Source organism: Empidonax traillii, unplaced genomic scaffold (genome assembly GCF_003031625.1).
Source record: "Empidonax traillii isolate 1590-97213 ecotype Southwest subspecies unplaced genomic scaffold, ASM303162v1 scaffold447:size986111, whole genome shotgun sequence".
Lineage (NCBI taxonomy): Eukaryota > Metazoa > Chordata > Aves > Passeriformes > Tyrannidae > Empidonax > Empidonax traillii.
The window spans coordinates 762,411-776,180 of record NW_020955640.1 but is presented as its reverse complement, the minus strand read 5'-3'; the positions used below and the strand labels follow the sequence as shown (position 1 = coordinate 776,180).

The 13,770-nt window shown below is 39.5% G+C and overlaps 1 protein-coding gene across 3 annotated transcripts in view; it reads left to right on the top strand.

Moving 5' to 3' along the window:
* The window catches only part of PLXNB2 (plexin B2), a 256,734-nt gene that overhangs the window by 133,194 nt on the left and 109,770 nt on the right, over window positions 1-13,770 (top strand). For 2 of the 3 annotated variants that reach the window (XM_027894891.1, XM_027894892.1), the window contains exon 4: window positions 4,206-4,274. The exons of the other annotated variant lie outside the window; for it this stretch is intronic. In XM_027894891.1, coding sequence (XP_027750692.1) covers window positions 4,273-4,274 — 2 coding nt within the window. In that variant the 5' untranslated portion in view covers window positions 4,206-4,272. The remainder of the gene's footprint in view (window positions 1-4,205; window positions 4,275-13,770) is intronic. 3 annotated transcript variants of the gene reach the window in all.

Genomic DNA, 13,770 nt, shown 5'->3' with positions numbered 1-13,770 from the left:
TTCCTTTATAATTCTATGACTCTTCTCTTCCCTGGCATACAGAGGCCAAAGAATCAAAGTAAAAAAGGATTATATGAGAACAGAGAGAAACAGTAGTATCATTTTAAGACTTTGAAGGAGCAGGAAAGTGAAGGAAAAACTGAACATGTGACCTTTGGTTAATTTTGATCTCTGGGTAATTTTAAAATTTGGCTATGCCAGTATAATGTTGAATTCCTGGAGAACTATAAATAAACTTTGTTCTGCTGTGTAGTGCTGGTCTGTCTCCTGTCACCTGCACTAGGTGATGCTTTTGACATGGGGAACATCTTGCATTGCTGGGAGACCACCAGGTTGCACAAATAAGTCCCTTGCACAGAGGTCGTGTGTCATGGAGGCAGTGTGTCATGGTGGCTGGCCTTGGCCCCAGTTTGCTCTTAGAATAAGGGGGGAGGCTTCAGAAGAAAAGGCGGTGTCCTCACATTCTGAAAAAGTGCTGCCTGAAACCAGCCAAGAGAATAGCAGTAAGCCAAGTGGAGGAGAAAGGAAGTAGGTAAAAAAGCTCTGGAGTTCATGTGCTAGAAGTGGATTCTAGTGCCTGTGTCAAGGAGGTGGAGAGGGTGATGGAGATGACCAAGAGCCACTTAAGCTTGAGAGTCACAGGTGAGGGAAGATACTGCACTGGTGATATATTGGTATGTAGTAGTGTGACACTGAGTTAATTAGAGATGTAAACACACTACAATGTTTAGTGTATTAGGCTGGTATTTGGTATCACCCTAAAGTTTTTAATAGTAAATTCTATATACTGTTTCCGTATGGACATGATCTGCATGATGTAATGCCACCTTCCCAGCACTGAAATATAAAGATCCATTCTCAAAATTAAGCTCAAAAACAGTATGTGGTTTTATCTTATGTACTCCATCCTATCAAGGGCACTGTTCTTGTTAGCTCAAAAGCCGGATGGAATTTCCTTGGGCATATAAAAGTCTATATGAAAAGTGTCTGCTCCATATGTTTCATATAGCTGAAGGCTCGGGGGAATGAGGTCTGTGTCTGGGAACCGGATAGTACAACTTTCTATCCCTGACCCAGTGCCTGACCTTTCTAACAAACAAATAAAAGACTCCCTCAAAGAAATATGGTTTATGATCTGTTTTTAACTCTAGAAAAAAACATAAAAAAAAAAAAAAAAGCCCTCAATGTGCTCTTAGTCGTACTTACAGCAGCATCGGCTTTAGACGCCACAGAACAAGTGACACACTTTGTAGTTTGCTGCTTTTAAAAGCCACTATTTACCTGGCAGTCACAGTGCCAGGGTGGCACGTTATCCACTTGAAAAATTTTGTACTTAGACACAACTGATCAGCCTGAGTTTATAATCTTTTTGAAATGGTGGTATTTGAGAACAGAAGTGCAGCTGCTTGATGAGGGAGAGGGCACTTGCAGGATGGTTGTTCATAGTTGTCCTGTTTCTACTGGGTTATTGACCTCTCGTGATGGTCTTAACTGCATGACCCATACAAGGTGGTCCTCATCCTTTCTTCCTAAAGGTGTATTTTGATTTGAAAGTCAGAAATTGTGTCATGTGAAAGGTGGGAGCAGTTAAGTGTGTTCATATTTCAACAGAGTAAGAACTAAAAGTACTCTATTGTCAGTAATGCCCTGCTGTCCTCTGTGGGTTAGGGAAGGGGGAGGGAGTCCCTTCTGAAAAGCAGCTCAGGGAAGATTGATTCATAATCCAGGAGGCAATCCATGGCAGGACTCTCTCTGTCAAGCCAATGGAGAGAGAAGAAACAGCAAGATTAACTTTGTTAGACTGAAGTTAACTTGTGTGAGCACCCCCCTACCCTCTAGTTCTGTTTGTGCTCATGGTTTCTTTCAGCTTTATAGAACAACTCTCCTATGTCATCCAAGTACTTTTAGTTTCAGGTCAGTCTGCAAGTGCCTCCAACTGTCAGAGGACCTGTAATAGCAATGTGTACTGAAGTTGCTTCAGTTCAGGCAGTCCATTTTGACTGGCTGGCTGGCCAAACCCATACCATGGAACACCAGTTCCAGTGTAAGATACTGAAAAAGTTGTTGTGCTATAAGCAGGAGGTAGAAGGAAAAAAAAAAAAAAAGAAAAAAAAAAAAAAAACCAACAACAAAAAACCCCAAGAAGCCTTGTGGCAGATGTTACCTCCTGTGTACATCTAAACTCATCCAAAGCAGTGTGCCATTTGAGTGGAGAAACCTGGAAAATCTGATGATTCAGTCTGAATATATAGGGAGACTGAGAGAGATTTCTGGCTTCCATCCCAAGCCTCTTAAGAAAAAGGCTTCCTATTTTATAACACAGAAAATTAAATACAGTTTGGTAGCATCATTCTCTGGCACAGCTGATTACCAGCTACAGACTAAACTGCCCAGTGTACCCAGGTGAGAACTGGCACATAAGTAGTCCACTGACTCTGTACAAGTTCCTGGGTTATTGTTGAGCCTCTTTTTCCAATAAATAAATTTCTGATGTTTTTAGCAAAGGACACACCTTTATTATTGGAGGCATAGCTGGCTGAATACAACAGTCAAGGCTGACAGCATTCAATAAATTTTCCAGGCTCAGCCAAATATTAACTTCCATGCACTTCAGTTCTTGCATCTGCAAAGCTGGGAGGTGAACAAACTGTGCAAGACATACTTAAATTACTGTTCAGCTTGCAAGACTTGCAAAAGTGCTACTAAGGAAAGAGGCAACATGAATATAAAAAGCAAACTTCTCATCAGGATCCGTTGTTTCCTTGCTGAGTACCTCCACCTCCTTCCTTCTTGGTTGTTGTTGACAGTATCATCATGGTTCACATCCCTTTGCACTTCCTTTTACTTCTGAATTTTCTTTTCCTTTATGTGCTTAATTTGCAGCAGATCTGTTTTTCCTGTTGTCAGTAAGATACCGAAAAAAGTCTGCCCTTTTTCCTTGGTCCTAAAGTCCAATTTTTTTGTCTGTTTGTCTCTTGGGTTGGCTGCTTTATTTACACTTCCCTCCTACGACCTTCCGCAGTTCCAGTCCAAGCCTGCACTCTTCAATTAGGCTGTATCATGCAGCTGTGGTCTAAATATCTCACCCAGCTCTTCTCCCATGTCCCTCATTTCACAATTTTGCTGAGTATCCATGTACATCCGCTACCTGGGGAGTGCGCAGGTTCCCTCAAACAGATTTTCCCTGGGAAGAGATAAATATACTTAGTCTTAAAGAACATCTTCCCACAGCAATATAGGGTATGATCACAGGAAATTAAATCCCATGGAACATTATCAAAATAAACTTGGTTTAGTACTGTGCAGCCTGAAGGAACATGAAGGGAAAATAATGCTGCTGATGTTTGCATCTTATGTCCAGGAGAAGCCAGTGTTATGCGAGTCTCAAAGTCATGTTCAGCTGAGATGAGGTGGCTTTGGAGAACAGGTGGTGGATCTTGCCAGGTGTTTGGGTCTCTCTCGGCTGGGAACTGCCATGCAGTGGTTTTTTAGTGCATGTGTTGGCTTTTGCTGCAAACTGTTTTATTGTGCATTGGATGGTTTTCTGAAAAGCAACTGGGAAATATCTGTGTAAGGAACAGTTTGAGGCATTCAGCACTCACTATGTCTATTGCCTGGGATATTTTTTTTAAGGATAGTTGTCATCTTCCCATTCATGTTGGACAATCTACATGAACATTTTTTATCACTTTTTTGCACATACGGTGATGTTAAAGAATATCAGATGGTATTTTATTCTTCTCTAGAGGGACAGTCACTGTTTCTCTTCCATTCCTAAATGTTAGATTGTGGGAGGTGCCGAGTACTGCCTTTGATAAGAGTATGTTCAAGCTCTAGCTAGAGGAGTACCAAATCCTGCAATAATCCATCTCTAATGCCAGGCATTTTTTCTGGTAATATATCAGTTGAGTTCTCAGTTCTTCAGTAATTAGTTGTACATCTGTGAGCAACTGTCCGTCTGATTTATTATCTGAACAGCTATTGAAATGCAGAATATTGCTCTATTTAGCTTCAGGATTGAAAGTTATGGTGTGCTAAAGTTGTGTTTAAAATGTAATAAAACTGACTATATATAAACAAATTCCAAGTTTATGGGACACTATAGATGATCTTAAATCAATATTTTAAAGCTCATATATTTGATGTGATAAAGCATAGCTTAATGCTTATGAATATATTTGTAATTGTTGCCTTTTTTTATTTAGAAAGAAGATTAAACACTGTCCTGGAAAATAACTTGATTGTAGTGAAGAACACTTAGTGGAAAAGTGAATGTAAGTATTTCACAGCATGTGCCAATTATTTATGTTTGTAAACTATTGACATTAGTGATATAAATCATGCTAAATTTGCAGCATAATTTACCAAAAAGACCACTTTTAGCATGGCAAGAATGCAGAATCTGATCACTGTGCATATGTGTGTGAAGTATAGAATATCCATTACATGGTTTTCACTATGGGGCTGTAGGCCTATACATACCTAAATGCTTTTAATGGGGCCACATGCTATTAATCACTTCCTTGCTTATGAACTGTTCACAGGAAAAATGGCAACATGAAGTTGTCACTAAGTACCCTTAAAAAGGAAAAGAAACCACTATTCCTGTATAAATACCCACAGGGATTCCTAAATTCAGTAAGGTGGACATATTTTCTATTTCCAGAGGAATTTAGTCTAACTTGGAATAATGCAGTCAGTATATAGTATTTTTCAGTATACTTGCTCCAAAGATGTGAGATTACAGTAGAAGAAGATTGCACTGTGGATTGGCAATTCAATTTAGAGTGAAATACAGCAGCTGCAAGTTCCAGGCTAAGTGCATCATTGCTCACTTGAGGTCACTTTTTCAAACCTGGAGTCGATAGTTCTCTAACAATAAGAGCTTTGGTTCATTTTCTAGAACCTTTTGAAACTGTTACTTTGCTGGTGAATACCCCATTATTTTTCTCAAAGTAATTCCTTTCCCTAGCTGTATTTCATAATAATGTGAACTCACTGTGTGCCTGCACGTGTGTATATGTACATACATATCTGTGCATGAAGCAAAGCTGTATCTCTGCAAGCATACCCCAGGAGGCTTTGAGTGGCTCTGGTGTGCAGGGCAGTGATAGTTATGAACTTCTAGCTGCCACGGACTCATTCCAGTGTTTTTTCATATTGCATTTTTTCCCACGATCTCACCTTCCTTTTCCCAGAGCCTGACTGAGGAGTTTGGAAGCGGCCAACTAAGCCTTTCCAAATGCTGAATAAAGTATACAATTAATGACTTAGATGTCAAATAGAACAGCAATCCTGTCTTAAATATCTAAAGCTCGGGTAGTTTTAATTTTAGCCTTTCAGCTTTTATAAACTTGTCTTCAGTAATTACTGGCTGACCAATAGTACTGAAACAGTGAGATACTGCAGGAAACTGCATACTGTATTCAAAATGTTGCCTGGTTTATATAAAGTTGTCTACTGATATAGGGTTGCTTGAAGTGATGATCCTCAGATTTGACAACACTGTACCCAAGTTAAAGATTTCCAGACTAGGCTGTGCATTGATTCTTTACATTACTCGTATATGGCCTGTTTTGAAATGTATGTAGGCTTTTAAGTTATAAAATCAAGTCCTTAAAACCTTCTGATGTGTATTGAACAAAATAATACACGGTTTGAAGTAATTTACTGGGACCAGTCACTCTGATTGTTTCAGGGTCCTAAAAGTACATCTCAAATGACCGTGTTCACATCAGTGACACTTCTTGACTGTCTTGTGTGTGTGTGACAAGTTTGTACAGGTCAAAATTTTTTGTCAATTCCTTTCACATTTTTCTCACCAATTTGATCGTCAACTTTTCTCCTGGGAAACTAGGGAAACTTGGGAAAGATTATCTTCAGTTCCCATTTTTTGTGAAATAAGCAGAATATTGGGGGTTTCTTGTTTGTAGTTTTTAAGTACCTGTTTAGCAGGAGAGCACTATTTGAGTATGGGCTGAACTATAAAAATATCTGCCCAGTTAAAATATCATTTCTTGTATGTATGTTAAAACAAATAAAAAACATAAAGCAAAGCTGCATTTCAGGAAGCTGAGTAGTATAATATTAACAACATGATTATCAGCTAATCTTGAAACTGGCAGAGGAATAAACACATCCTGCTGAAGAGATGGATGCTAGAACTTTGTCCTTGATGTAAAAATAAATGGGATTTCCAGTATGTGTTATTTTTCTGAGATTATAACTTTGTGCGTGAGTAGATTGAGCTCTAGAATGTAAACCTTTTTCTTGATCTGGCTCTTGCAGCTATCTGACATTAGAATTAGAGATTTATCCTTCTAAACTTCAATAAATTACAATAATTAATTGGCCTCACGTTGACTGGGACTTTTGCAGCAACATAAAATTAACAAGTTTATGTGGACAGGAAAAAATACTTTTCCATGTCTACTTTTAGTTTATATCACAAAAGTGGCTGTGGAGATATTCTTATATACAAAGCCAGCAGAGCCAAAGAGAGGGAACAAAGCACCTAATGAGAACTGAGAGGAGCAGTGGTTTGCTAGGATAGCTAGTAGGATTTTGGCTTTGGCTACCCATAAAACTAGAAAGTGGAATAAACTTGCTCTTCCTCATTCTAATCCAATGAACTTCTGGACTGACCTTTCAAAGAGATGAAAGACAAAGCTGGGATGCTGGAGGAATCCAGTGAATTGTTGGTTTGCTGTGTTCCTTTACCTGATGAAAAGGAAAAAGGAAATGGAGAGATTGAGGGGTTTTCCCACTTCAAAAATAAGGAAAGGCTAGGGAAAATGTAAAATGGACTGGAGGGGATGATAAACAGCCAATTGTGTTTGATTATAGTGATGATAAATCAAAATAATCTTGAGGCAGTGACTGCAAGGGGTAGGAAGGGGAATGTGTGGCTTAGGGAATTGGGAGCAGGTACCACCAAGTAGAGCACAGGCAGGAAAGTGCACAGGATGAGGGGAAGAACACTCAGCCCTGATTAGATACCAAAATTAGGTTCTCACTGTACATCTTGTAATCTGCGATCCCAGGAAGAAGTTCTTAATGTAGCACTGAGTGTTTTGTTCACTGTTCTCAACAGTATTCCTTATGTAAAATGTGTGCACTGGCACCAAAAATAGGCTGGTTCAGACACCTTTGTGAAGGGTGAGGACCATTTTATGTCATGTACTGTCACTAAGCTCTGCTGCCTGGTAGGCAGGTTTTTTTCTGGAAGGTCTAGGGAGATGCTTTTTAGACTTCTAGGATTATAAAATATTTTCTCAAAAACAGTGCCCAGCTCAAAAATATCCACCTTAGTTTCAGGATCTAGCCAGCTATTGTAAAATTAATTGTTGTTTATAAGAATTTGGCTCCTATATCGTGAATGCTATAAATAATTCTCAGCAGTGTTTGGACAACATGGTAAATAAGTCATAGAGCCACACTTGATAATGAGGAGAAAAATAAATACTGAGAAATTGGTAGTTCATCAAGTAATGTCTATGCTGTGCATGAAATGAGACAGGGAAACAGGGGAAAAAATCTCCCATGGTAGATCATGAAGGATTCACATAAGGAACTTTAATTCTAGATATGACAATCAATCAGACTTGAGACCTCAGAATCACTTCTAAGACACATCTTTAGATCCACAGGGTTTAAGTCACCAAAATACCGGGTAACGTTTTTTCACTATCTTTTGCATGCCTTGGGCAGTGGGTGAGAATGTGACATTGCAAAATGTTCCCGTAGAATTTCTGCTGCTACCGCCCTGAGACACTAAAGGGCATTCAAAGGCAGTACACATGGGTTGCATCTATTTTCCTGTATGTGCTTTCTAGCATCTCTTCTGGTATCTATGTTCCGTCTTTTTTTCTTTCCCTTCGGTTGTGTTTTCCCTGTGTTGCCTGGCTAAGGAGAATACTGCAGCTCCAGAAGAGATGACATCTCTGCTCTACCAGCTTGAGTAGCCTGTGACACCGGGTCAGGTTGTAAACAGCAGCAGCAGCAACCACAGGAAAACCCTGCATAATGATCTCTCCAGGGTGTGCAGAGCAGCTTGTTTGGAGCCTTATTTATGTTGCTGTTTACTTATATGCTATCAAAGACAATATCTTATTTCCCTATAATTTGAGTTTATATTCACTGGGTCTTGCAAAGGCCAAATGTCATGCCTTCGCTGCTATATCTTCATGATGAGAGTGCCCATGGTGAAAGTCTTGCCCTTATCCTGCGCTTATTATGAAGTGCGGAGTGAGTGGGAGAGAACTGGCTCTACAGACAAGCCTTGGCTCTCCATCTTCCTCTGGCAGAAGCCTACATGGGTGACCCATCTAACAAAAACATTGCACAGTTTTATATGTGTTTCATATCACTAGCTGCAGATGAGCTATAATAGTTGCCCATATGTTGTCACCTTTCCCTCTGTGGAGAAATGAGGCCACGTTTTATCAGTAGCTGCAGTACTTGAATACCTGCAACATGTTATGTACTTCTCATACTTCACTTTTAGACCTGCCTTGTAAAAAATACTTGTAGGTTAGTTATAAAAATGTGGTCTATTGGAGGGTATGGATGTCCTTTCTCCCTAATTCGGTAACACTTGACCGAGTCTACAGGTTTGGTTACAAGACCCCCAGGAGAGAAGATTCTTGCAACAAAACTCAGATTTTTATTTAGAGGTATTTATTGATCTTCCTTGAAATACAGATCCATATGTCAGTCTTTCTCATGTTTCTCTGAAATTATCTCCTGGGGAATATGCAGAAAAACAAACAGTAGATTCTTTACCATTTTAGGAGAGGGATAGAGACAAATTTAACTTCAAAATACTAGCTATTTTAAATGCAAAATGATCCTTTCTTAATTAGTACTTGGCAAAGCATTTTAAAGATCAAAGTGTCAATATTAGCTAATTCTCCTGACACACCTGTCAGGTAAGTAAAAATTATATCCATTTATAGCCTAGGAATCTGAAATACTGTCTAACATCAGCATTTTCACAGTTCCTACCTAGTTAATTTACTGAAATAGGTAGTCTAATTCTCAAAGGTTCTTCATATTTTTAGTTGTCCTAAACTATACTTAGAACTCAAGAGTATTTACACTTTTGAAACTAAGTGCAAATCTTTTGGTACAGAAACATGGGTATTTGTGGCAACTGAATATGAGGGATCCACACTTAAAAGACTTTTCCCAAACTTAAGCAGCCCTGAAAAGCCTAGAGCTGGAACCTATATGCAGTTAATTCCCAGGCTGCACTCAGACCCCTACACTGCCCAGCTCTCCTAGCTTAAGACAAAGGGTTGATTCTCAGGGGAGCTGCAAAAGGTATGAGGCATAGATAGGCTTGGGAGGATCCAGTCTTCAGAGAGGTTTTCTTGCAGGAAGGTGTATATAGAAGGAGTGTTTTTAGGGGGAGAGAGTGCTTGAAGTGGAAAGGAAAATGGTGTGTGATAGGAATTAATTTTTCTACCTCTTGCTGTTCCTTCAATTAGAGATGCAGGTTACCTTGTTATTTCTGTCATGGCTCTTTCTCCTTTTGTTACAGCATCAGCAGAGTGGTATAATTGGGCCGGAGTACAAATTTTTTGCTGCTCTATTGAGCAATGACTGAAAAGGAGAGGGGATTTTGAACAAGTGCTGTCTCCCCTTCAGTATGCAGTGCAACTTGTTTCCAAATGGTGTTTTAGTTGGAGCGGTGGTGGTTGTCAAGTGCCTCGCTTTGTCTGTGCAAACAGTTTTTGTAACCTGTTTGCTCTGTTCAGTGTGGCAATGCCAGTCCTGAATGCAGCACAAAACTTCAGGATGGCGTCACTCCATCTTGGTCTGTTCTCCCTCTTGCAGGAGCAGGTGGGAATGGACAAAACCCAAGCCAACGGCCGTCTATGAGTTGGCACTTAAAGGAGGGAAAAGGCTAGGCTACAAAAAGGGGTCTCAAGGGATTGAACAGCCTGGAGCAGGCGTGCATGGCTGAATTAGGAGTTGGAATTGTTTGGCTTTCAAATTCAGAGGACTTGTTTGCTGTCTTGGCCCTGCTCAAAGTGAATAAGCACTACTGCTAATAACAAAGCCCAACAGAAGAGGAGTGAAGGATTAAAAACACAAAATGATGACTCACCCTCCCTTCTCCCTCCTCCCGAGTTTCAGTCCCTACTAAACCACTTTACCTCACTAAAGCCCTGGTGGCTTTTTGCTTATAAATAATCATGTGTTTGAAATGTTAAAACGTGTAGGCAGGGATTAAAAGGATATGTGATGCTAGAACATTAAAACATTGCAGACCTCTGCAAGGGAATTGTGAAGGAAAATTAAAACATAGTTATTTTTGGCAAGAGCTGCTGCATCCTGGGTAGATCAAGAGAATGCAAAAAAAAGCAGTTTACCCAAGTCTTGCGAAACTGAGTAAGAAAGCTGGGTGCAGTAAAGTAAGGCTTCACATCAGTTCTTTCTCATACTAAAGCCAAATTTGAAGTTTTGGTGTTATCTCAGTTTTGTGGGGATGTGAAGAGAAGTTTAATTGAAAAATTTCTCTTGAAGGTACTAGCCTAAACTGTCGTCCTTTTCCTGCTATAAAGGTTAGTGAATAAAACTACTTGGTTATCACCCACATTGTAAGAGCTTTCTTCCTTCTCCTAATCCATACTGGGAGATAACACCTGTAACACTCTCAAATCAATGTGTCAGCCCATGGTATCTTACATAATAAGCAGCCTGGGTTGTTCATTTGGGGTATTACTCTATACTCTCAAAGTGAGAATATTGGCACCAAGTTTCTTATTGTGTCTGGCAACAAACATTGAGAATTGTCCTTGCTTAGAAATGGAAATGCATTACAGACTTGAAGGGAACTGTTGCAAATCAGCTGTCAGGAGCATTGACTCTAGCATTGATTTCGCAGTTTGAATATCATTTTTAGTGTCATTCCCAGGTGCTACATTAGCTTTGTCTTCGTAAACCTTTGATTCCTGACCAAAGTGAGCCCTTCCATGGAACTGCCGATGTTGGAGTCGGTGAAATCAGCTTTCTCACACCATTTAATTTTAAGCAAGTGGACAATACCAGTATGAACAATACCAGTGTGAACAGGCACAGATAAGGACACTGTATTGTTGCTTTTCTTGCTGATGATCTTGCTGCTCTGTGCTTGTCAGTACAGGGGAAGCCTCTGAATACTATGCCTGCTGTAACTGTGCAATTGCTAATAAACAAACAGTTTTAGGAGGCCCCATTCATTGCATGTCTAATTAATTTTTGAGACACGCTCCAAGGCTCCAAAACCCAGGGAGCTGGGCTTTGAGGAGTTCTCTCCATATGAGGTCTTGGTGCTGCTGATCCCCTTGGCTTTGGTGCTAGAGTAGCCTGGCTGCGCGTGTGTTATGGATCCCTTCATAGCATAGGACATCTGCTCACTGCTTGCCATGCATCCTCTTGCTTTGTGATAGTCATGGTGTTGTTTAAGCAGTTGTCTTAGGTGAACTGATCTGTCACTTTGCTAAAAGGAAACTGTTTGATTAGTGCACTGTTTTGTATGAAATACACCACCTCCACTGCTATTAACCTTTGCTGTTACTTTTGTGCTAGCAAACATGAAAAAATGCCCCATGTATTCAGGGTGTTACTTTTAATGGTAAATTTTTAATTTATAATAATCTATATGAATCTATTTACTAAGCCCAGCTAGTGTTCTTTTTTTTATTTTCTCCCTGCTCTAATGCATTAGTTGAGAAAATGCATTAGTTGAGAAAAATCTTCATAATAATCTTTAGCTCAATTAACATTATATTTAATTAAAGAATTTAACAAGGGTAAAAGTAACAATTAAATACTTGTCTGCCTAATAATTTTTAGAGCTAAATTCAAGGTAAGCCTCAACCATATTTGATTCAATTAGTGCAAAAGACACTGTACTTGAAAATAGCCGTTCCTCTGGACAGCTAGACAATTTTCTAGTGTACTGTTACTGCAGCACTCAATTTGATCAAGCACAATGTCATGAAGTAATGTCAAGACATAAAAATATCTAGGTTTTGGTAGGAAATTTCTCAGTATCAGTCACTAAGCCAATGACCTTGTAAACAGAAGTCTTCCAGAGATATGTTAAATATAGTCCTGTTTATTCTTGGTTTTCCTGGTTTTCCTTAATATTGCACCACTTTAATTTGTAATTAGTTAGCTGAATCATTTTAAATTACAGTTCCTGGGAACTTACAAGTTTGTGAAACATTGCAACTCTTGTTTATACGTAGATAGTGTTTTCTTTAAAATGTGTCTGGAAATTTCCAGATGACTGAATGGACCTGCCATAATTTTCAAGAAGCATATTTTTTAGAGCTTGAGGTTTGGGTTTCATTTAGGTTTTTTTTGTTGTTGTTGTGGTTAGTTGGTTTGGTGGGTTTTTTTGGTGTGGTTTTATTTGTTTGTTTGTTTTTCTTTTTTTTTTTTTTTTAATCTTGAGGTTGCTGAATCACAGTTCTAAAACTTGGCATTCTCTGCTTCAGTTTGTATCCAAAAATCTTCACCATACACTACTGGCCGTTTGACTCTTCAGGATATTCAGAGAGGAAAAAGGGTCACAATACTGTTTCCATTGTAATGAGCAGAAACATACAGTACATCTGGCATCAGGAGGGTGAAGCAGATTGCTCAAGTCCTCCTGCACTTCTTCCAGTCAGCATCTTTAGCAAACATGAGCTATATCATTTTGTACAGAAGACACTGATAGAGTTTGGTCTCTGCTCTGCAGTGGTGTTGGTTGCCGGAGCATCATCAGAAGTATCCAGGAACTGAATGACTGTAGAGAGCTCTTCATGGTCACACAGCCAAGGATATCCTGTTCAAAGGTTGGGAAGGTACATGTGGGCAGTAGAGCTGATTCATTGCACTGCCAGGTTTTTCATACATTTAAGTGAACTCAAATCAGGCCATCCATCCACGTGTGAATTATTTGGTTGTTTGCCTTGAAAGAAAAATTGGATAGCATTTGTTTATAGTGGTCCAATCTGCAGGATATAGATTTTATCTGGGGTATAAATAGTTGTGGTGCTACCCTGGGTTTACTTTGCAGGAAGTGTATGCTTCCTTCGTGAGCTGCGCCACGTGGGAACGTTCTACCTGTTTGCATGATTACAAATCTTGCCTAAAGGAGCATTATGCAAAGAAGTTATCTCTCCTAAGGGAAGTATATGTGAGCAAAGCTTTTACAGCTGGGGGACAAGCTATGCTGAGAGAACTTGTTCTTTGAAAATATGTCTTTGAAGTATATATAGGACCAGAAGGAAAAGAACAAGTAAATGATGTTGAGGGGGAATGGATACGGGGGGAAAAAATAATAAAAAAAACCCGCTAAATAAAGGAAAATGTTCCAAATATATCTATTTTGCACAACTTGAGCCTTGCCTGTGACTCCAATTCTGACTAGCAGAGGAGAGGAAAGGCGAGGGGTGAAGGGGGGCACATCTGATGTTTTGCAACACATGCTTTTGAGGCAAGCATCTCTGCAGTGATGCTAACTCCTTTACTGAAGTTGAACTATGTTTATTAGGCATTAATCTAATCCACCCAGCGTTCTGGGGCAAGGTAAATATTTGACAGCCTCTGTGTGCTTAACTCGTCCGCATGCTTTAAAGATTTGCCATATCCTTGTAAAATATTGTCATACAAGTAGTGGGTGGTATAGTGCATGCTGTTAGAGTAAGTACAGTAGAGCTTTTCGAGTAAATTCCCTAAGCGGATGCACATTACAGCATACAACTAGGTTTTCTAGAAGTGGTTGGA